Source organism: Adiantum capillus-veneris, chromosome 11, assembly GCF_014529385.1.
Source record: "Adiantum capillus-veneris isolate H3 chromosome 11, ASM1452938v2, whole genome shotgun sequence".
In the NCBI taxonomy this organism is placed as follows: Eukaryota; Viridiplantae; Streptophyta; class Polypodiopsida; order Polypodiales; family Pteridaceae; genus Adiantum; species Adiantum capillus-veneris.
The window spans coordinates 66,394,362-66,418,840 of NC_140941.1; the positions used below are offsets into that span (position 1 = coordinate 66,394,362).

General features: G+C 39.6%; 1 protein-coding gene and 1 pseudogene across 1 annotated transcript; both read left to right on the top strand.

Moving 5' to 3' along the window:
• Positions 1-3,046: 3,046 nt before the first annotated feature.
• Positions 3,047-22,428, top strand: LOC147447378 (uncharacterized; annotated as a pseudogene).
• A 484-nt stretch (positions 22,429-22,912) lies between these two features.
• Positions 22,913-23,844, top strand: LOC147447379 (isoindolinone tripeptide biosynthesis cluster protein B-like). Its single transcript, XM_086524306.1, has 2 exons — positions 22,913-23,080; positions 23,164-23,844. Exons 1-2 carry the CDS (start codon positions 23,012-23,014, stop codon positions 23,701-23,703), a joined length of 609 nt encoding a protein of 202 aa, XP_086380432.1. The 5' UTR covers positions 22,913-23,011; the 3' UTR covers positions 23,704-23,844.
• Positions 23,845-24,479: the final 635 nt, after the last annotated feature.

Consider the following 24,479-nt stretch of genomic DNA (forward strand, 5'->3'; position numbering starts at 1 on the left):
CAACGCATGCAAAGTGAGGGCATTTGTCCAGAGGAAATCAACTGCGCGTGCATATCTTGATTGCATCAAGAAAGGGCCTCTCTCTTGAGAAGGCATGTGGCTCTACGCAAGATGCTGATATGGGCATACAAATTCACGCTAATATTGTTGGTAAGGGGTTGTTGAAAAAGATATCGTGCTTGACAATGCCTTGGTTGACATGTTTGCTAAATGTGGTACACTTCAGAGACCACCAGAACTTCTCGAAAAGCTTCCTATCCAGAGTGTCACACTCTTGGAACACACTCATTGCAGGATTTACCCCATAGGGGGCAGGCAGAAAGCTCTAGAAAGCTCTAGTCTGTATTCAACATATATCAACTTATAGCTCTGGTTTGTTTTTAGCAGATTCGAAGTGACGGCCTCTCTCATGATTGAAAGATTTGCTCCGAAAGGGCAGCGCCAAAAAGCTCTAGGCTGTTTTCAACAGATGCGAAGCAAAGAAATTTGGAGAAAGATGTCATGCTTGACCGTATTTTGATCAATATGTATGTCAAATGGGGTGCCCCAAAGACTACGACTTTGTGTACGTGTGCATGTGAGCCTACGGACGAACACTACGGCAGATTCAACATCAATCGACATGTTTGCAAACGTCGGAGAATGGATGACGATAGTAGAACGCATATTGGTGGGAAGGTGGCGGAACAATGTAAGGAAGGTCTAGAAGCGGCTCCATCCAAGATTGTGCGTTGATCGACACGACCAATACCAAAGGTACACTTATATTCCGTATTTTCATTTCCTTTATGTGATCTCAAAAGTACTTGGATTAAATCATGTACACATTAAAGCAACAAATTTATATCATTTTTATTCAAAAGATTGTAGATGAAGGTGACAAAGGCTGAAGAATTTTTGTGATGCCCAACAAAGGAAAACATAGACAATACGCCACGGCAAGGCAACGTGGAATGATACATGTCTTCATAAAACATTGGTAATGTCTTCATAAAACATGGTTGTAGTATTTTTACAATAAGAAAGTCCCTCCAACACTGGAGGAGAAGCATAAGCCTCCCTTCAACACTGAAGGGGATAAAAGTGGCGGAGGAAAGGCACATTCCCTACGGTATTATTATAAATGTGGAGAACGGTGCCAACTCCACACCACACATGGTTTTTCTCTTTTTTTAATGGGCACAAGCATTGTAAATGCACGAAATTCATCTCATTTTGTTTTTATTATAATGTGGAATTGTTTACATCCATACATCTTTTCATGCAAAATCTCATTTGTGATGCGAGGTCATAGAGCTTTTGGCGAAAGCTTCGAGGAGAGATGCTATGGAGCCATCATCATGAGCTATGCCATACGGTAAAATCCACACCACTATCACTATTTTACTTCTTACCATCTACATAGTGAGTCAATAAAGGCAAACTAGTTAGTAACCTAGGAATGAAAAGAGAGAGGGGGGAGAGTGGGTTAGCATGAAAATTTAGGGGATTACCTACTAGACATACTAGACAAAGGAAATTATTTTCTTGAATGGCCCTAGTTTCAAGAGCCATACCCTTTAATATTTAATAAGGATATATAATCTATACTCTTAATAATGCAGCTTAAATTTTTCAAGCTCAAAGAGCCCCTCCACGTGTCGCATGCTAGGAAGCTTGCAGTCTTTGGACGTTTTTTGCTTTTTATTTTTAAATGTACCTTCCGTTGACCTTCAAAAAAGAAGAGTCATATCTTAACGGTGATGCTTTTAATGGATCCAGGGATGACGCCTGAGTCAGCGTGCGTGTGTGTGTGTGTGAAGCATGTCCCTTAAACGCCCTCTGTGTGCTAGACTTGCAAGTTGCCCATCCTGCGTGTGTGTGTGTGTGTGTGTGTGTTTGAGAGAGAGAGAGAGAGAGAGAGAGAGAGAGAGAGAGAGAGAGAGAGAGAGAGAGAGAGAGAGAGAGAGAGAGAGGATTGCTTGCTGTGCTGCAGCTCTTCGGGAAATGGGCAACCAAGGACTCTAAGAACTACACCTCCCCCTATGTGTGTGTGTGTGTGTGTGTGTGTGAGAGAGAGAGAGAGAGAGAGAGAGAGAGAGAGAGAGAGAGAGAGAGAGAGAGAGAGAGAGAGAGAGAGGATATATTGCAGCAGCTACTCAGTGCTTCCCTGAGAGTCAGGAAGCTGCTCGCTCTACATGAGAATGTGTGAGAAAGCAAGAGTCCACACAGAGAAAGAACTGATGTGACATTAAGGTCAGTATAAGGTCGATCTCTCTCTCTCTCTCTCTCTCTCTCTCTCTCTCTCTCTCTCTCTCTCTCTCTCTCTCTCTCTCTCTCTCTCTCTCAAGGCACCAACGCATGCACGGAGGAGGAGACACGATGGTCGGGGTCAGAATGATGACAACTGCAGGAGGAGGCAGTTCGAAGCTAGGCCATGCTTTCCCACGTGGTCTTCCTGGATGTTGAGAGGCCATGCTCGTCCCTGCCAGGCGAACCCATCTACTATTATGACGCTAGTATCACACCCATACAACTTGAGCATAGGAGACTATGTTGTGTTTTCGATGTTGGGGTGGAATTTTGCCTTTTCCCCTTGCCCTCAACTTATTGCCAAGCTTGCACTAATTTCTCGGTTTTGGGGTGGAATTTCACCTTTTCCCTTTGCCCCCAACTGGCATTTTTGATTGCCAAGCCGAAAGTTTATAGAAAACTGGTTATTTTTCCAAGTTTTGCACTATTTTTCTCTATTTTGGGGTGGAATTTTGCCTTTTGCCCTTGCTCTCAACCGGCTTTTTTTTTTTTGAAAGTCGATAAAAAACTACTTATTTCTGCAGGTTTTGCACTGTTTTGGGGCAGAATTTTATATTTTCCCCTTGCCCTCAACCGGCATTTTTTATTGAAAGTTTATTAAAAACTGGTTATTTTTCTAGGTTTTGCCCTATTTTTCTATGTTTTGGGGCATAATGTCACCTTTTCTCCTTGCCCTCAATCAATATTTTTTATTGCCAAGCCAAAAGTTTAGAAAATAGGTTGTTTTTGAACTATTTTTCTCGATTTTGGCCCAATGCGGCTGTTGATGGTAATGGCAATGCTGAGGATGATGGAAGTGGTGTTGCCAATGGTGTTAGTGATGGTGAGGACGAGAAAACCTTCTCTCGCCTACACCTTCACCACCTGCTACGTTTTCTTGACGAAACATTTCAAAGATGTATCTGCCAAATTCGAATGGGTAAAGCGGGAGGGCCATCTCTCATACAACATGCTTTGGGAATTCCTTGCTCCGAGCGTTGAAGTTTGCCGTCTCTGCAACATCTTTGGTTAGGCATGCGATACTCTGATAAGTGATAAGGGAAAGTATCACCATAAAAGTTGGGCACCATATGAAAACGGGTTTAAGATCAAGCTCAAGATCATAAACTTCGATGGCGAAAGCTACCACCATTGCACCATGACCTACAAGATTGGTGAGGTGCCCTTCACATCTTTACATGTTTGTTAGTGGTCTTTCCTTCCAAGACAAGAGAGGGAAAACATGGTGGAATTTGCCTTTTCCCCTTGCCCCCAACTGGCATTTTTATTGCTCGGACGGAAGTTTAAAAAAAACGGGTTATTTTTCACGGTTTTGCACTATTTTTCTCTGTTTGTGGTGGAATTTCTCCTTTTTCCCTTGCCCTCAACCAGAATGTTTTATTGCCAAGCCGAAAGCTTAGAAAATAGGTTGTTTTTGCTCGATTTTGGGGGAATGTGGCTGTTGATGGTGATGGTAATGTTGAGCATGATGGAAATGGTTTTTGCCAATGAACACCTATTTAGGAAAATAGGGAAAAATTCACACATTTGGGACGATTTTTTGTGTCTCATGGACTTGAGGTAAGGTTGTATTGTACTAGGTTGTTGCACATATGAAAACTGAGATACAATGTTTAGTGGATGCTTATGAGTCTGCAAGATCCAATATAGTCCGTTTTCAACAACCATACTATACACTAGAGTGTTTTTGCACATGTTAGTTTACAAATACACACACACACACACACACACACACACACACACATGCTCATGCACCGAAAATTTTCTTCCCACACATGCTTCATTTGATAAAACAATTAAAATGTAAGTTGCAAGAAAAACTTGGGTGACTAATGTGAAAAAAAACACCATTCATATTGAATAAGATTTCTTGAAGATTACAAAGGTGGGATGCCATTATCAATGTTGATAATGACCATAGCTATGGGTGGACTAATTGGACCCATTGCTAGAAGATTACAAAGTTGAAAGGCGAATGCTAAGCGATCATTCTTCTTCATTTGCATTGACATTTGATGGTGTCTCATGTTCATCAAGTTTCAACTGACTCTCTTTGGCCTTGAGGATTATTGCCTTTGGAATCTTGATTTTTTAAGGAATTCGTCCACCCTTGGGCTTCCATGCCCAAATGATGCAGCTAGTGTCTTCCCAACGTTGAGGATCATTGATGTTCTCTCTCCAATACTTGTTCCAACAATCCTTGTAAACCTCCACATCACTTGCATTCTTCTTCTTTGAAATTGGTGCCCAGTATTGTAACTTCACTTGAAGATAGGTTGCTGAGTCATTGTTCTGATCAATATCTGTTGCTCCCACTCCTAACCAAATTGGGTAATTTTCATCACAAGGTTGCACAAGTACAAAGTCTCCCTTTGCCACATCAAGAGTTGGGTTGAACTCCTCAGCAGGTTTGTTGCGCATTGGACCACAATAGTGGCCCTCTATTATGTCAAGTGCTTCATCTAGACCATCTTCCAATGGAACTTCAAGAGGATGATCTTGTTCACGCATACTCCTTGGCCAAAAGTCATCAAATAAAGTGTTTTCACTTTGTCCAGGGTTTTGCATAGCTTACATGAGATTCTCCCAGTACGTAAGAATTGGGTTGATCCACCTAGCATACTCACTTTCATCTCCTTTCTCTTGCAAGTGATCTTTCCACCAACTAACATACTTATTTATTCATTCCATAACTTTCTCACTATCTTTAACATACTCAAAGGGTGGTAATACTTTTGGAACACCTTCAGGAAGCTTGGCTCCTCCTTGCTCATTTCTCTTCCATAACTCTATACCATTTTCGGGTAACCAATCCACATTTTTAGGGTGCACTTTGTATTGCATCAAAGGTATTCCATCACTCATATAGAACCTAAATTGCAATGGCTTTGAATGACCCACTAAGCTATCTGCTCCATCATGTAAGAAATCCTTTACAAATGCTTTAAAGTCTGCCACCTTTTGTAGGAGAAAAGGTGCTGGATGCATGCTAACACACTCATTGAAGATCTTCATCAAATGTGGAAATGTAAAAATGGCTTGTTTTCTAAGCTTCTCAGAAAAGCGAATGAACAATGCATCAATGTCTTCATGAGTGTGGCCAACCATAAGAAATCCAAGTTGTACAATGTCAAAGACTCCTCGTGCAACCAACAATGATAGGTTTGCAAACACATATCGATTCTTATTTTCTGAACCACAATTGTCAAGTTGCAACAACAATGTTCTTGGCAACCTCTTGAACCCAAATACATTGCCATCCTCCTGTACATGTGCATTAGTACCAAAGATTGATTGCATCCTTGGACAATCATTTCCCTGTCTAGAAGAAAAATTCTCAGTGTCCACATTCACATTTGTGATTAGATCAGTCTCTGCCTCTTCATTCTGAGCACTCTGTTCCTTGCAGTACTGGTTTTTCTCCTTAAGCACTTTCATATGGTGATAGAGAGAAGCTGTAGACAAAACACAATAAAAAAGATTTGTTCGTGGTTCTACACTTGAGTTTTCTAAGCTCAAGTCACCAAACATATGTTTATCTCTTCTTTCTAAGTTTCTTAGATATTTTGAGAGAGATGCAATTGTGAAGTTGGGATCACTCGGCCATAATCCCAATGCAAAGTGACCATAAGCTGTTTGTCCATGTCCATGAGTGAGCATTCCTGTCAAGGATACTGGAAGCCTCTCAACCCCATTGAGAGATTTTGGAACTGGTTTAATTTGTGGTATAGCAGTCTTACTCTGGTCCATCTTGTCATGTATAATGCACAAGAACTTGGTTGGATTCATTTCTGAAGAGCTCCTCCAAGCATAGTACAAATTTCTGCAGCTCATGTGTTGCAACATGTGTGATCTCCTTTGTGCCATGTATCTAGCACGCTCCACCTGATTTGTGGTAGACTCCAGCTTGACCTTTATGGATGCGCAAATGTCACATTTAGAGAATGTGTTTGATTTTGATAAAGTGGCTGTTTTGAAGACTGTGTTCCACAACCTTGAGAATGTTGGCTGTGACGATGTTTTGTATTCCATTGTGACAAGTGTGTCGTTTACTTCCCGCAAAATGTCCACTTGTTTGTACATCGTTGGTAGAACACGTTGAGTTTCCCGAGTGCCATGCATGGTTGTCCTTGACTTATGTGGCATTTGATCTGCATTATTATCTATGAAGCCTTGTATGAGTGCTTTTGCCATCTCAACATGTGTCAAGATCTTCCTTATTATTCTAGTGTTTCCATGATTGCCATTGCATGCTCCATCCAAGAATTTTTTACGCAGCATGTAAAATGTTGACTTTCCTATTCCATGCATTACATACCATGCTTTACTACATACCTTCTCTCCATCAAAAGTAAACTCAAAGCATTCCTCTTCTTGATCTTTTCTATGAGCCATGCTCATACAATCCAATACAAATGTGCATCGACTAGTGTAGCTTTGTCCCCAAAAGTCTGCCCTTGCTTGCATGATTTTGGATCTGTTTCCAATCTGGCAGCATCATATCTCACAACAATCAATTGTTGCAACTTTGTGAATGTTTGCAGCATCACATTGTTTGTTGAAAGCATGAGCATTACCTTTTTTTTTTTCTAGGCCTAGCTTTATGTACATAACTCCTTTTCTTACCTGTCCCATCTCTTATATCATAGTCACCGGCAATGGCATCCTGCTCTCTATCATTTTGAGTATGAAGAAGAAGACTTAGTTTTGTACTGGTGGTACCTTCTTCAAAACTAGTTTTAGTGTTGTTATGTATGCCATCATCCTCATAGTCATCACTGGAAGCATATAAGCTGTCAAGGGAATCTCCTGTTTCTTCCATGAGGAAATCTTGAATACCCTCAATGGTAGAAGAGGATCCAGTGTCTTTGATCAAGGGCTCACCATTCTCAAATGTGAGCTGCCTAATAGGCCAGCTTACCAAATTCAAACTTGAAATATCACTTTGATGTGGATGCATCGACCCTTCCACAATGACACACAAGCTACTCTCACCTAGTTCAGTACAGTTTATAGCCTCATATGGGTGGACCAGCAATACCACTCCATTACCAAGTTTTGTAGATCTATTGTCAGCCCAAAGGATGACTCTTTTCTCTTTCCAACTCGCTCTATCTATCAAGTCATCTTCTTGACCAACAAGAAAATCCTCATCTATTTTGTGAGATTTTCCTCTGTCCATAACAATATTATGCAATGGCCATTTGATGATGCTTCCAACTGCTTAAGACATGGTTCTTGCATCCATTGTGACGAATGGAATCAAAAAGGTGTCATCAAAACTTTCTAGTACATATATCGCCACACATGTTGTGACAATCAATTCAAAACCACAACGTTGAGATGCATCAGTGGAATGAATAACCCCACGAGCTTTCCTTGTGGAACCATCAACAAGAAACATTGAATCACCTTGTTTTGGACCCTGCAATTTTTGAGAAAATCAAGAGATATCAATAAAATTGTATGTCTGAACATATAATTCAAAATTTAATGCATTCCCAAGATACACTCACAATTTTGGCAAAATCTTGCATCCCATTCAATTAAGAAAATCTACACTGAGTCAATCCATGGAGGATGGTAGGAGGCTCGAGCTCAAGTTTGAGCTTGTATTTACATCCAAGTGCTAGAAATATAAAGATGACAAGAGTTGCAAGATAGGGACTATGTTACATTGCAGAGGCACCCATGGAATTTGATAGGAGGATGGAGAGTTTATGCACATTCAAGTGCTAGAAATATATAGCTCACAAGAGTTACAAGATGGATCTCGAGTTATACTGAATCAACCCATTGGGAATGGTAGGAGGCTCGAGCTCAAGTTTGAGTTTAAATGTACATCTAAGTGCTAGAAATATAAAGCTGAAAAATAGGTCCAATATGGTGCCTAAGTTACAATGCCGGAGCATAGATGGAGCCTAAATGTAGGTCTAAGTGCTAGAAATCTTTAGCTTAAAATAGTTGCAAGATGGATCTCAAGCTATAAGTCAACCTACGCACGACGGTAGGAGGCTTAAACTCAAGTTTGATCCTAGATGTACATCTAAGTGCTATAAATACCTAGATAAAAAGAGTTTTACAAAGCCAAAGTTTCATAGAGGCAAGCATGGAATTTTGTAGGTGGCTCGATCTCAAGTTTGAGCCTAAATGTACATCGAAGTGTTAGAAATCTATACTTGTCACACGGGTTGCAAGATGTAGCCCAAGTTACATGGAGGCACCCATGGAATTTGGTAGAAGGCTCAAACTCAAGTTTGAGCATAGATGCAGATTCAAGTGTTAGAAATCTACGAGCAACAACAGGTGTGAGAAAAAATCCAAGCTATGTTGAAGTAGCCTTGAATTTGGAAGGAGACTCAAATTGAAGTTCGAGTTATATTATACATTTAAAGAGTTGTAAGGTGGAGCCAAGGTAATGATGAGCTTTACATCAAACCCAAGTTTCCTTGAATGACCTATCAAAAAAGTCGGAGCTTACAAGAAAGTGAGGTTTCAAAGTAGTTGCATGAGTGGCTCAAACTTAAGTTCGAGCCTAGTTAGTCATATAGTTTTCTTTTAGGATAGGACATTAGTTCGAGTATAGGTGGCCTTGGAGATTATGCTATGAAAATTGAGCGTTGATGGACATTCAAAATACAATGAGGTTTTTTTCTCAGTTGTTTATGTGTAAATCGATTCTTGGTGATTATAGTCCTGGTGTTTTACGTGTTGTAGCAGGACAATTTTACATGCAAAAAGGTGCAATGAAATCGGTTAAGGAAGAGGGTTGGTGGAGGTGGGTCCCTCACTCATTGATCCTAAGAGGTTTTAGCCATGGGAAGTCAAAACTATGTCCAACTTGTGAGTATTATTTTCCCAAAACTCTCAAAAAACTAGTTCTAGACACCCCTAACTTCGTCAAATTTTTTGACCCCTTAAACGTCATTTTTTTGAAAACTGTTCATAAAACCTGTTGTAGACATGTTTTATGAACATGGTTTGTTTAGAAAAGCGTAGAGCCGCTCTCAAGCTACAGGCTCATAAAAAAAGTTTTGCAATCGGACTCCGTATGTGAAAGTTATGCTGATTTTCGTGAAAAGTTTTTTTTTCACTTCTTTTAACCATCATGAAAACCATTAGTTTTGGTCCACGCATGTGAGTTTGCTAATATAACCTTGGTAGGGTTGGTAGGAAAAGCTATTAAAGGCTTTTTAATGCTTTTAAAACCTTCTATATTATAATAGGTTTGGATTTTTCTACAGACTGTGACGAATTCAACGACGGTGCGACAGGTGAGATTCTTTACTCCCGCATCTCCTTACCCTCTGCGAATCTGCTCGCGGCCCCACAAGGCTCTTTTTCACAAATCTAGATTAATTCTCTCTCTCTCTCTCTCTCTCTCTCTCTCTCTCTCTCTCTCTCTCTCTCTCTCTCTCTCTCTCTCTCTCTCTCTCTCTCTCTCTCTCTCTCTCTCTCTCTCTCTCTCTCTCTCTCTCTCTCTCTCTCTCTCTCTTCTACATTAAAACAGGGTTTCAGTTTTTGTGCAGACAGTGAAAAAACTGACGACGACGTGACAGGTATGGCTCTGTAATTTCCCATCTCCCTCTTCTCTATGAATCTATTTGAAGTCCCAAAACGCTCTACATTAACTCTGTGTGTGTGTGTGTGTGTGTGTGTGTGTGTGTGTGTGTGCATATCTTTCTCTTTTTGATTGCAGGTGAAGATCTGATTGCACTTTAGATTTGAAATTTGAATTTTAAATTCGAAAGGCTTATCCAGGTGCACTTCTTTGTCTCTCTCTCTCTCTCTCTCTCTCTCTCTCTCGTGTGTGTGTGTGTGTGTGTGTGTGTGTGTGTGTGTGTGTGTGATATCTTCTTCTAATCTTTCTGTGTAATTACCATCAGCTCCTCTTAATCACTCCCTAATCTCTCTGTGTAATCTCCCTTGCCTCCTCTTAATCACTCCCTAATCTCTCTATGTAATCTCCTTTGCCTCCTCTTAATCACTCCCTAATCTCTTCTAATCTCTCTATGTAATCTCCCTTGCCTCCTCTTAATCACTCCCTCCCTTCCTCTTAATCTCTCCTAAACTTGCATCTCAAAAGTTCAGTCTTCGATATCATTCTATTAGTTTCTAATCTCTAGTTAATCTACTTCTAATGACTACTTATACTCATTATTGTTTGCTACCGTCTCCTTGATACACCTTTTAAACTCTATCATTAAGTTAATCAAACTACAACTACGTTTAAAATCACGCTCTATAAATTGAAAGTAAGTGGCTATTCTTTAATTAGAGTAATTAATCAATAAGTACTTTAATTAACTTTTTTTAAAACTATAATTAAGTAATTAATCTACTTAAAGAAAAAGATAGATAACAACACTTACTTGGTTGGGTACTGAGTGTGACATTTTCACTTGACGTAGATTCTTTGCTTTTGATATTTAGCTCATTTTTGGTGCCTTGTTTCCTTGTTGAGAAACTAGAACAATGAGCTGATGTAGCTTAAACCTCACCTTCTAATGCTCTCAAAGCACTAGCATATTCCACTCTAGTGTGACCTCATGAGCTTATTGTGAATATTTTAGCATGATAGCGTTGCCTCATGCAAGTGCTTGAGACTTAACTAGGGCTAGAGCATAATAGCTCTAGGGAAAGCGGCTCAAATTTAAGTTCGAACCTCGCCTACATATGCTATTGTAGCAAGTCTGGCTTAATGGCATCCTTGTGGCTACTTAGGGAAATAGGCTCGAGCTTAAGTTCGAACCTTGCCTACATATGCTAATATAGCAAGTCTGCCTTGAACTTAAGTTTGAGCCTCAACTGTATATGTTACTTTAGCACTAGGGTGTAAGGTTAGCCTCATGACATCTGTGTGGCTACCAATGCCAGTAGGCTCAAACTTAAGTTCGATCCTCACCTGCATATAGTAGAGTAGCACCATCATGTAGGGCTTGTTGCTACATGGGGCATAGAAGAACACCTTTAGGCTCGATCTTAAGTTCGAGCCTCAAGTGCATATTCTTTAGAACTAGGATGCAAGGCTTGCCTCCTAACATCCTTGTAGCTACCAATGGAAAGAGCCTTGCTTGCTGTGTAGCCCTACTATGCAAGGGCACAGCCTCATGACATCCGTGTGGCTATCAAGGACATGGAAAAATATCTTTAGACTCAAGCTAAAGTTTGATTATTTCATACTGTAGCTCTAGGGGGAAAGGTTAGCCTTGTGAAATCCTTATAGCTACTAAGGTCATAAAATAGCATCCTTGTGGCAAACAATGGAAAAAATCTTGTACTTAAGTGTAGACCTTGCCTACAAATGTCAGTATAGCACTACGATGCATGTATAGCTTCATGACATCCATGTGGATACCAAAGGAAAAGAAAAACACTTTGAGGCTCGAGCTTAAGTTCGAGCCTCAATTGTATAAGCTACTATAGCACTAGGGAGTATGTCTATACTCATCCTTTAGAGATACTAATTCCAAGAGGCTCGAACTTAAGTTTGATCCTCACTTGCATAGGCTAGTGTAGCACTAGAATGCAAGCCTAATGCCATCCTTGTGGCTACCATGGGTATAGAATATCACCTTAAGTTCAAGCCTCATTTTCATATGCTAGTGTAGCACTAGGATGGAAGGATTTCCTCATGACATCCTTGTGTCTACTAAGGGCAAGAGGCTCGAACTTAAGTTTGAGCCTTGCCTACATATGCTAGTATGAAAGTCTAGATTCATGACATCCTTGTGGATACCAAGGGAACATAACAACACCTTTAGGTTCAAACTTAAGTTTTAGCTTCAATTGCATATGATATTGTAGCACCAATGTGTAAGGCTAGCCGAGGGATATTCTTGTGGCTACTTAGGGAAAGAGGCTCAAACTTAAGTTCGAACCTCGCCTACATATGCTAGTATAGCAATTCTAACCTAATGACATCCTTGTGAATAGTTAGGGAAAGCGGCTCAAATTTAAGTTGAAACCTTGCCTGCATATGCTATTGTAGGCTATCTTAATGACATCCTTGTGGCTTCTTAGGGAAAGAGGCTCAAACTTAAGTTTGAACCTTGCTTACTTATGCTAACATAGCAAGTCTAACTTAATGTCATCCTTGTGTCTACTTAGGGAAAGCGGCTCAAATTTAAGTTCGAACTTTGCCTACATATGCTATTGTAGCAAGTCTGGCATAATGACATTCTTGTGGCTACTTAGGGAAAGAGGCTCGAGCTTAAGTTAGAACCTTGCCTACATAAGCTAATATAGCAAGTCTACCTTGAACTTAAGTTTGAGCATCAACTGTATATGTTACTTTAGCACTAGGGTGTAAGGTTAGCCTCATGACATCTGTGTGGCTACCAATGCCAGTAGGCTCAAACTTAAGTTCGATCCTCGCTTGCATATACTAGAGTAGGACCAGCATATAGGGCTTGTTGCTACCAAGGGCATAGAAGAACACCTTTAGGCTCGATCTTAAGTTCGAGCCTCAAGTGCATATTCTTTAGCACTAGGATGCAAGGCTTGCCTCGTGACATCCTTGTGGCTAGCCTTATTTGTATATTCTATTGTAGCACTAGGGTGTAAGGCTAGCCGAGGGACATCCTTGTGGCTACCAGAGGCAAGAGGCTCGAGCTTAAGTTCGAGCCTCACCTAGATATGTTAGTATAGCACTATCATGAAATGTTAGTATAGATATGTTAGTATACCAGAGGCATGAGGCTCGATCTTAAGTTCGAGCCTCAAGTGCATATTCTTTAGCACTAGGATGCAAGGCTTGCCTCATGACATCCTTGTGGCTAGCCTTATTTGCATATGCTATTGTAGCACTAGGGTGTAAGGCTATAGCCGAGGGACATCCTTGTGGCTACCAGAGGCAAGAGGCTCGAGCTTAAGTTCGAGCCTCACCTAGATATGTTAGTATAGCACTATCATGAAAATCTAGATTCACTAAGTCCTTTTAGGATTCATGCAAGAATAGAAAAAAACTTAGGATTGAACTTAAGTCTAGCCTCATGGCATCCTTTTGGTTACCAATGACAAGAGGCTCAAACTTAAGTTTGATCCCCACTTGCATATTTGAGTGTAGCACTAGCATGGAAGGCTAGCTTGATGACATATTTGTGGCTATCAAGGGCATAGAATAGCACCTTTAGGCTCGATCTTAAGTTCGAGCCTCAAGTGCATCAGGGAATAAAAAATCACTTTTAGGCTCAAACTTAAGTTTGAGCTTCCTCTCCATATGCTAATGTAGCACTAGGATGCATGCCTAGCCTCATGACATCCTTCTAGCTAGAAAAATCATAGAGCTTCACTTTTAGGCTCAAATTTAATGTAGCACTAACTTGCAAGACTACTCTCATGACATCCTTGTGGCTAGCAAGGGTACAAAACAACATCTTTTGGCTCAAACTTAGGTACGAGCCTGGCCTACACATGCTAGTGTTTTTTCTTAAATATACTATTTAACTTAAACATATGCTCCTTGTTTAGGTTCTAACATTGTTCTTTTTGGTTGTTTCAAGAATGGAGGCTTCCAATGTACCAAGTATACCAGAGCAGGGTAAACAAGTCTTCACACTCGATGTTCTTGGAATGTCCACTCACGCCAAAACTACTACTCCAAGAATAAAGGTTGACAAGACCTTTGAGTTAACAAAAGAAGAAGGAGTGAAGTGGTTTGTGTATACCTACGATACAGATGCAAACTACAAAGGTGACATCCATCTATATTTGTCACAAGGTGATATGAAATATGGAGACATGGGGATTGTTGTGGGTGTCAAAGATGATGTGGATGCAACAGCAAAGGCATGCTTTGCATGTAATATGCTACCTATTGGAGAGACCATAAAGGCAAACAAGTTTTGCTTATCATTGGGCACTTTTCATGTAGCAGACATGAATGGTAGCAAACTAGGAAAATAAAATTCTATTGTAAAATTAGGATTGAAGATCTCCAGCTTCACTAATCAAGAAGACTCGGGTGTGGACTGTGTGGAGGACCTAGTGAAGGCAGTGAAACATGCAAAGCGAGTCTTGATCTTACCAAAGAAGATTGTACCTGCAAAGAAACCAATAGGGGCACTACCTAAGAAATTTGTGGAGAAGACAGGGAAAGCCATAGTTAGGAGTGCACTTGCAGCATCAAGAGGTGCCTGTGTAAGCGCTTCAACACATGTAGAGAAGATCATTTCCACCATTAATTTAGAGGAGCAAGAAGGTTCACAAGGGCAAGATGCACAAGGACTCAGAAGAAAAAGAAAGGCAAAGGATGATTCTACTCTTGAGGAAGATCGACAAAAACTAGCAAAGAGGAAGATGAAAAAGAGTGCAGAAGAAAAAGAGGTTTCGGAAGAGGAGTTGATGGACATGGAAACTCCATCTAAAGATAACAAGGCACTGACCTCTTTAGAAATCAAGAAGGGATTCTATCCTTTTGGGATCAATGAAGTCTTTAGCATTGACGTGACAAGGTGTTTTCCTGCTCCATCAAACTATGTGTACAGAAGATTAAATCTAGATTGGGTCAGGATTTTGACTTTAGACTTCATTCAAGAACCAAAGCAAGAGGAGATACTAGCAATTTTGATGCCTTGTGATCCTTCCAAAAAACATCCTCTTGACAAACTTGCCAAAGAGGATGTTCGCAATGTTGATTACTGGATCATCTCTGGACAACACTCCATTAGTGCTGCAAAACGTTTGCAAGGTGCAAATGTTGCAAAGGTCACCCCTCAATTGCGTCAACAATTCAAATATAGACGATCAAAGATTATTCTCAATTTCCCACCAAAGATCTCTCGTGAAATCTCCAAAGATGCGAATCTATCTGTTGCAATGTCAATGCAAAAGGAGCCATTTCTTGACCAACTTATGCAAGCACGAGCACACTGGCGTGCAAATGGTTGTCCTTCTAAGCCACCACCTGGTGTCAACCAAACCAAGAAGGACTTTGAGGCTTGGAAGGTACTTGTTTGATTCTTTGAAAACATGGATGTGAGTCTTTTTAATCAATATCTATTTGTAAACTAGAGTCTATCATAGGCTCAAGCAAGACCTCCATGTGCTCATTTAGAACTTAAATTGAGGTTTTAACTTAAGATTTAGTGTCACTTTCATATGAGGCTAAGCAAGGCTCGAACTTAAGTTTGAGCTCCACTTACATATACCCATGTATTTTGGACTTTGCATAGATGTATGTGAGCATATAAAGAAACAATTCAATCTAGCTAGGCTTGAACTTATTAAGTATACGTCTCAATCCCACAAGTTAGAGCCTTGTCAATATTGATGTTGGAATTTTCAATTTTGCAGACCTTTGTTGAGACAACAGAGCACACACTTCAAAAGGGATTTGTCAAGACCGACTTGCATTTGCTTCTATGTGATGAGAAGATATGGAAGAATTGGGTCAAGATCATGAGACAATATGCTCCAGGCTTGCTGCCAAATACAAAAGGAGAAACAATTGACGAAGGTTCCAACGAAAATCCTAAATTTCTAACTATGAAGGGTGGTCAGATTCGACAAGCACCTGGCACAGCAACACTGGCACCTACATTGTTCAGGTGCATTTTAGGCCTCGAGAATAAAGAAGTTCTTGAACTACAAAATGCAATCCTGGACAAAACCATCTTGCTAAAGAAGAGCAAGTATACCCCTCATAGAATGGACATGGATGAGATGGCTTGGAAGCTAAAAACAGATCGAGTGTTGAAAGAAGCAATAATATCACTCTTCTTTGATTTGACAAGGGAAAATTTATCTTGGGAGCAAGTTTGTGATAAGTACAAGCTAGGAGAGCATGAGTACAATCAAATGAGGATCTATAGCCAGCACTATGTCAAGGACTCCCTCAACAGAGCAAAGAAGACTCCACCCTCACTTCCAAAAAGTGTAATAACTCTCCTCAATCATCTTTATAGAGCTTATATGGGCATTATATCTCAAGATGAGTCTATTCCATGGAGAATCAAGGGGGTGGGCTTTGATATGGGGAAGATCAAAGACTTTTGCAATACATAGCACGTACCATTTCAATTGGTTGTCTTGGATCTTCATGGTACTAAAGAAAAGCTCTCTATAGATTTTTTTGCAAATTTGGCACTCAATCTAAACACATTGAATGCACAATACGAATATGTGCTAGTGTGTTTCATTGATTTCATCAATATCGAAATGCTTGTTGAAGGGGTTTCTAGCCAATCAACTAAGGTCCATATTGAATATGGAAATATCCAAGCAACAAGAGATGACTCATGGATAGATGGAACTGTGGACTCTGCAATGGTTGCTCTTTTTGTTAGCAAGGTTGATAGATTTGAGGCTATTGACAAAGCTCATACAAAAAGAGTCTTTTTATCAGGCTCTTGTGACAAGGATCATGAATTTATTGATAGAAACTTCATTGATGGCCTTATCACAGGGTTTTGTCCTGAGCAAAGCTATGTGTTGGAATTTTTTTTGCGGTGGAGTTGTGTTGGAGCAAAGCTTGTCGAAGAAGAGAAGGGCAATTGCTCTATGTAAAGATGATTTTGAAGCAATGGAGTTAGAATCTCAATGCTCTAGTCTTTTGGAGAGCAATCCGTCCTTGCAGGAGTGGTGTGGTGCAAGTCAAGCATCACTTGCGAGACAAACAATGGAGTTGGATGATAAAGAAAAAGAAGACCTTAACAATCTTGACATCGATGAGCAACAAAGCAGTGGAGAGGATGTTGATGGAAATGAAGACAATGATAACGTAGACAATACGGATGATAGTGAAGTTCAAGAAGCTACGAATTTTGATCATCAAGGGGGGGCAGACAATGTTGGAGAAATGAGTCCAGTTGTGGATATTGAGTGTGCAAAAGAAAATGATGAAGATAATGAGGATGATGATGCAGGCAATGAGGATGCACAAGAGGATGATAGAGCCCCTCAAGACATTGTAGTAGCTGATGAAAAAGGTGCGAATGCTTCTTAGAGTATTTTTGATACTAGGTTTAATGATGCATGCCATTCTCATGTACCAACAGACTCCTAAAGTATAAAAAGGCAGGATAGTGTATTGAATTGATCAATTGTGATACTTTAGGTCCTTCAAACACTATTTTCTTAATACTATCTTGTGTCTTTATCTAAAAGTATGTCATTTTAATTAGATTTAATTGTTGTTGTTTTAAAAAATGATGGGGGGGATCAAACTTGAGTTTGAGCCATCACAAAGCACATGTCTTTATTTAAAGTGTCAATTCACAAAGCATAGCTAACATACAAATGTGTTTTAAGAGTAAGAAATTTTGGTTTTGGTGAGACAATAATAAAGCATTACCAAACACTAATGAGGCTCAAACTTAAGTTCAAGCCTAATAGGGAGAGATAGTGAAGCACTTGTGTATGAACTTCAATCAAAAAAGTCATGGCTGAGTTGTTCTAAGTGAGACTTGAACTTCCTTATCCTAGTGCAACACTTGCATATGTTACGTGAAACTCATAATGTCTTTGTACCTAACAAGGCATTGAAATTTAGTTTGTAGGCTCGAACTTAAGTTTGAACCTTGCCTCCACATGTTAGTGTAGCACTACCATGTGAGGCCGAGCTCATGAGCACTACCATGTTATGCCAATCTCAAGAGCATTGTAGTAATATAATCTTCCAAATAGCAATACTTACAGATCATGAAGTAAAAAGGATCATACCTTGAAAAATTCATAGTTAAGAGGTTTTTTGAATAGGCCCTAGATGTGCACAATATAATAATTTTATACATACTGAATGCGTTGCGACTAGACATGGCTTGAGATTTAAGCCTTACACTTGAAACATAAGCTTAAGGTTAAGACTTAAGCCTTAGGCATGAAATTAAGTTTGAGCCTCAAAAGTCCTTGTCATAGAATCCTACCTCAGTACTTCCAAGTGAAGCTCATAATTTCACATCCTATTGTAGCGATTACATATGTTAAGAAAGAGAAAGAGTCATAATCTATAACAAGAAACTGAAATTTATTTTGTAGGATCGAACTTAAGTTCGAGCCTTGCCTTTGTATGTTAGTGTAGCACTACCATATGAGTCCAGTCTCATGAGAATTGTAGCAAAAAAATGTTACAAATAACAAAATACTTATAGATTATGAAAAAAATTGGATGATACCTTGAAAAATTCATAGATAATGGGTTTTATAAATAGGTCTTCAGTGTGCACATAGTATAAAATGTTTTCACATAGTGAATGATGAAGACTAAAAAGGGCTTAGGACTTACATTTTAAACTTCAAACATAAGCATAAATCTTGAGACTTAAGTTTTAGGCTTGAAACAAAAGCCTAAACTTTGAGACTTAAGCCTTAGGCTGGAGATTAAGATTAAGCCTCACTTTCAAATGTGCTTTAGGTATCATTCTAGGTTAGCATTTTTGTGTTAATGTGTTAAATGGATCCTTTCTAGCATAAAACGTCTGGGTTAGATGATGGAAATGAAATGGCTTCTATGGTTATTGAAAATCCACTAGACTATTTTCTAAATTGGTAAAAATTTGGCTTTTTTCATCTTTCATATGAAGACAACAAAATAGAAGACGGAGATAACATATCTCAAGCAGCACAAGTGCTACCCACCATTGTTGGAGAGACCGAGTTTCATAAAGGTGATCTTGTAGAGCACAAAAGTGATCTTGTAGAACAAACCTCTCAAAAAACTTCAAATGACATGACTAAAGAGAGCGAGAACATGCTACCTACAATTGGAGAGACCCAAATTCATGAAAGTGACATTAGGAATAGTGAAGAGGAGATGGTGGTTGTAGAGCATCAAAGTGATTTTGTTGTGCAAAATTCTCCAAAACCTTCACAGACACTAACAACATACCTCAAAGAGATGAGGATGCAGAGGGTAGTGGGAAGAAGGGTGAAGCCAATGAAGAGCTCCAATCGACTCTTGCAACCAAGGACATACAAGAAAAAACTGACAAAGGGACAGGAAAAGCGACACCAAATACAAACAAAGTCAAGAGCATTCAAGAAAGGGAGCAAGGGATTGAAGTTGGTGAGAAAAACAAAGGTACTTATTTGTCCAATGTGATTAGTATAGATATGGCCCTTTTTGGAAGATAATACAAAATTCTATTATGTTGTCTTTGCAGGTGAAATTGACATTCAAAATCAAGGATCCAGTGTGCCACAAGTAGACATCAACGTTGAGGAGCTACGTCCCGATGCACGAAAACGTAGGCCACTTGGAAGCTTATATTCTTTTGAGAGAGATGGAGATAAACTAGTCTTTCAATCTTCCCACATCAATAGAGAAATGCAATCACTTTTAGGAGACATCATTATAGAGGAGTATGGGAGTATGAGACGTAAATAAACGTGTGCAATTTACAATTGTGTGCTGCAAATATATGGTCCCTTGTTTTGAGATTTATAAGTGCAAAAACTTAAATTGTTATCATTCTTTTGTATCGTATGCAGAAAATATTGCTCATGCAATCAGCATGAAGAAACATGCACTCATTCTTGATCTTAATGGAGTTTTACTCAGCAAAGAAGAGAAGAGGCATCCATGTATAGATTGTGTCAAAATTGACCTTGGTCACACCACAATTGTTGTTCGTCCGGGTTGTTTTGAATTTTTGGATGAGATAAGTCAGTACTTTCATGTTGGTATTTGGTCCACCATGCTACAAAAGAATGTTTTCACTTATGTGAACACTCTTGAAAAGCATGCACATAAAAAATATCATTTCTTTATGGTATGGGGACAAGAAGATTGCTACATCCATAATCTTCGAAAAGTGTATAGACCGGATAAGCCTAATGTTGAAGCTATGTTTAAGCCTTTGTTGAGGGTTTGGTATCAGTGCAGGAATTTATGCAGTACAAAGAATACATTGCTCATTGATGATAGCCCTTTCAAGGGATGTATTAACCCAAATGATAACTGTTTATATCCTGAAAGTTTTCAAGGGAGGCCTGACTATCTTCTTTGCAATGAGCTTCTACCATACCTTTTAAATCTAAATAATACAGATGACATTCGATCTATTATTTCACTCAATCGGCTAGGAAAATCTCCAATCACAGAGGTTCATGAACTATTTACAAAGTTTCAAGACATTATGGAAGAATGGGGTATGTTCAATGTCCAAGTTCTAAAGGAAGAACTTGACAACAATTCAGTCGAAGTGGAAAGCTCATCTTGTGCATCTTCACAGCTACCATTGTGCAATAACAAGTTAAGTTATGTTCAAGAAAGTAGAGGCAAGAAAGTAGTAAACTCCTTAAGCAAGGATCCAGCTATGTTGGCATCCAAGTTTGGTGTGCCACTATTATCTTCAAACCAGCTTAACTTGTTAAAATTGTCTCACAAAACAAAAAATTTGATTGATCAACATGCTATTGCTTATGCTACTAGCTTGGGGTATGGTCGTGGTCATTTCATTAGCGGAGTTGCAGCAAAAGCATACATATCAACGCTACAAAAGGCCTACTTAAGCTTATGGGTAGGAATCACTTTAGATTTATCAAAAAATATAAAAAATAAAATCAAATTTTTATCTAATCTAGCATATTTGTTATTGCAGGTGGAAGAAAAAAACTAGTAAGGGCTTGGCGTGCGCGTTGACTCAATCACTTGGAATGTTCACATACATCTAGAGTGGTGGAAATGTGTTAAGAAGATTTTGACCAAAACAATGTGTTGGGCTCTAGTATTCCGGCCAAAACAATGTGTTGGGTCCAATTATTTGAACATGAACCAAATATGTACACTTTTATATTTCATCAACTAGATGTTATTCAGCTTTGGAAAAGAAGTCTCTCTTTTATCTTTGTGGTTGGAGCTCTTTGTACAAGATTTCTTCTGTGTATTGAAGAAAAATATTTTCTTTTGTTGTCTTCTCAAGGTTTAAGTCTATATATATCATGGATAAAATAAATAATGTTGGTGCACTGTGTGTTAATTGAAAGTAATATCTCTTCCATTGACCATCATGCCTTTTTTTTGGAACAGGAGATTCTGAAGCATATAAATTTGATTTCAAATGTACAAAGCATTTACTATTGAGGTGGCACATGTCATTGAGGACTCATAGGCCTAGAAGGAAATTGATTCCACCACTCTCAGATACTATACGAAAACAAAGAAGAGTATTGATCCTTGAACTCAATGGTGTTTTACTTAAGACCATTGAAATGCAACATGGTGATGTATGCCCAGATTGGGAAAAACATATGCATCTCGTTGAAGAGAGTACAAATGTGTGGCATTTTATTTGCAAAGATGCATTCACTTTCCTTGATTTTTGCATGCAATGGTTTGAGGTGCGGATTTGGAGCACTAATAGATTGCAAAGGACTCGTCGTATTCTTGAGTTATGCTTTCCACAACACCATCAAAAATTTAATGTCATAGCAGGACAGGCAGCATGCCAAAAGACAGATCTTCTAATTGGATATCGATTTGTATACCACAAGAACTTGGATGTAGCATGGAGAATTTTTCATGATCTGGATGGAAATAATACCTTAATTTTTTACGAGGCCCTTTACAGTGTAATGTGGAATATGCCCGGAACCTACTTGATTTTTCCAAAAATGTGGAATCAATCAAATGAAGAGCTTGAAAGTTTTTTGGAGAGAACAATCACTTGTAGATTCTTTTTATGAGTGTTGATATAGCCAATTCTTTAACGTTAATGTCTCAAACTGAGCTACTGATTCAAAGAACTTTTTCTACATGAATAATGTAGTATAATGCAAATTGAGTTAGTGCCATGCTTCCCTCATTCTTTTGATGTCATTGTAGTTGATGCATATAAGTATGTATATAAATACACATATCCCTACAGATATGTGTTAAGGGGTATATGAAACATAGAGTGTAACCGTGAATAGATGATAGCTTAAACTACACAAAAATACTAAGTTTTTTAATAGCGTTATAAGAAATGGGACTTGAATAATTCCCAAAATTCCTAAATAGGTCTTAATGGTGTTAGTGATGGTGAGGAGGAGCAAACCTTCTCTCACCTGCACCTTCACCATCTGCTACGGTTTCGTGACAAATATTTCAAAGTATCTGCCAAATTCAAATGGATAAAGTGGGAGAGTCGTGTCTCATACAACATGCTTTCTTGCCTTCAACAAGGTTTTCAGCATGTGCTCGATTACATGTGATGCCTCAAAACTTGACACAGATTTAATTTACCCCATCCCCATAATCTCTCAACACACCCTACAAGATACTTGCAAATGCTCTCAATTTGAGAGTCTCACCCATCCCTATCTCTCATTATTTCCGATTTTGTCTGATGATCTCTATTACATATTCACAATGCCCATTGCCCTCTTGCCTTGCAACCTGAGCATCCACAAACTTCTCTTCTTGAATAGACATATGCAATCCTCAAAAGTTTTGAGTTGTGATGACTGCTTAACCTACAGAAAACAAGATCGTACAGATCTAGACACCCTGCCCACGTACAACAAGCACATGACTATGAGCCGTAGTGTACAATGTAACACCTTTGACCCAAGAAGACTCAAAGAAGCCCATTCCCTTCAAGGAAGCTCCAATCCACATGATTAGGAGCTTTCTTGAGTCAAAAAGAAATACCACCAAGTCGTCATGCACACTAACTAGAGCATTGCCTTCACAGAAATGGAAGATATTATCAAAGATACTATGCTTCTTGACAAAACCAATGTTTGCAGCCTGTATTAGATCCCAAAGGAGTGGTTTAAGATCACCCTCAAGATCATGGACTATCCATGGTCTTTCTTTCCAAGCCAAGAGAGGAAAAACATGGCGAACCGCCTAGAGCAGCGTGTACAACTCTTTTACAATTATGCAGTAATTAAAGGAACTTTTCTTATTCATGCATATTCATGGCTCCCTGTTCATGCTTTCAGTTACATCGGGTGATTGTCAATAGACGAGTGATCGTGGATCGGTTCAGCTTGGCCAAGGAAAACATAGATTGGCCATTGGGTAATGCACAGTCGGCATTCGAGCTGCTGAGAGGCCTTGGGGAAAAGGAAACAGAAGAAGAAAAATCAGAGCAGCTAACTAAAGAGGATCTTCGTCAAGCACCTGCAGTGGTATATGGGTTCTCTTTCAGCCTAAAGAGGTGGGGCTGCTTCGGTGTCGAGGATCTCCGAGAGATAACCTTTGAGGATCAAGCATATGAGCAGCTGGTGATGAAGAGTGCCAAGCAAAAAGATATGCTAAAGGCCATTGTGACCACTTACCTATTGGAAGAGAGTGGAAGGGGCAGGATTGTAGATTTTGTGTCTCAGAAGGGCGAGGGATGTGTGGTGCTATGTTATGGGTCACCTGGCATAGGCAAGACCTTGATGGCGAAAATGCTTGAGGAAATGCTGCATAGACCATTTTGGGTCGTTAGTGCATTAATTGAGTTGGGGGAGGAGACTCGGGAGCTAGAAAAATAGCCAAGTTCTTAACACAGCTTTACAATGGCATGCTATCATCTTCCTCAACGAGGGTGATGGGTACTTGGAGCGTCGAGCATTCAATGTGGATGTGAAGTGCAATCTCCTCAGTGAAGTCTTCCTGCGTCTATTGGAACAATATGCTGGATTCCTCTTCCTAATCAACAATCGATCAAAGAGTGCGTTCAAAGTTGCACTGGGCAGGATTCTCTCTCTCTCTCTCTCTCTCTCTCTCTCACACACACACACACACACACACACTCTCTGCACACACACTCACAACCAGATACGAATGTGGGTGCGCTGTCTTCCTGGATGCTGAGAGTCCATGCCTACCGCCGAGGCCTCTCCAAGGCATGCCCATCCCTGCCAGGCAGCTGTGTTCGCGAAAAATCATTTTCTCACACACAATATTTCTTTCCTGAATTTTCTAAGAGGAGATTTTAAAAAAAAGGGTTATTATTCCAAATTTTTACACTATTTTTTCTATTTTGGGGGGGATTTTTCCTTTCCCCTTGCCTTGAACCGACATTTTTGGAATTGAAAACGACATCTATACTATCTATTAAGCAAGCAAGGATTCTGGCTTGCCATGTGGCGCAAGCTCCTCTGTCCGGCAATGTGATCTATGCAAAACAGTGACACACACACACACACACACACACACTCAGAGTGCGGGGGTGGTACGTGAGCCCAGGAAGCCGAATGGAGGTGGGAGGTGAACAGTCACAACATCTCTACCTCCGGATTCCGGCTTGCCATGTGGCGCAAGCTCC

Bases quoted from the DNA above. Each gene is read 5' to 3' on its own strand.
- LOC147447379 (XM_086524306.1), top strand. From the start codon at position 23,012: ATGGACTATCCATGGTCTTTCTTTCCAAGCCAAGAGAGGAAAAACATG. The intron at 23,081-23,163 runs GTACAACTCTTT...TCATGCTTTCAG, and splicing joins CGAACCGCCTAGAGCAGCGT to TTACATCGGGTGATTGTCAA.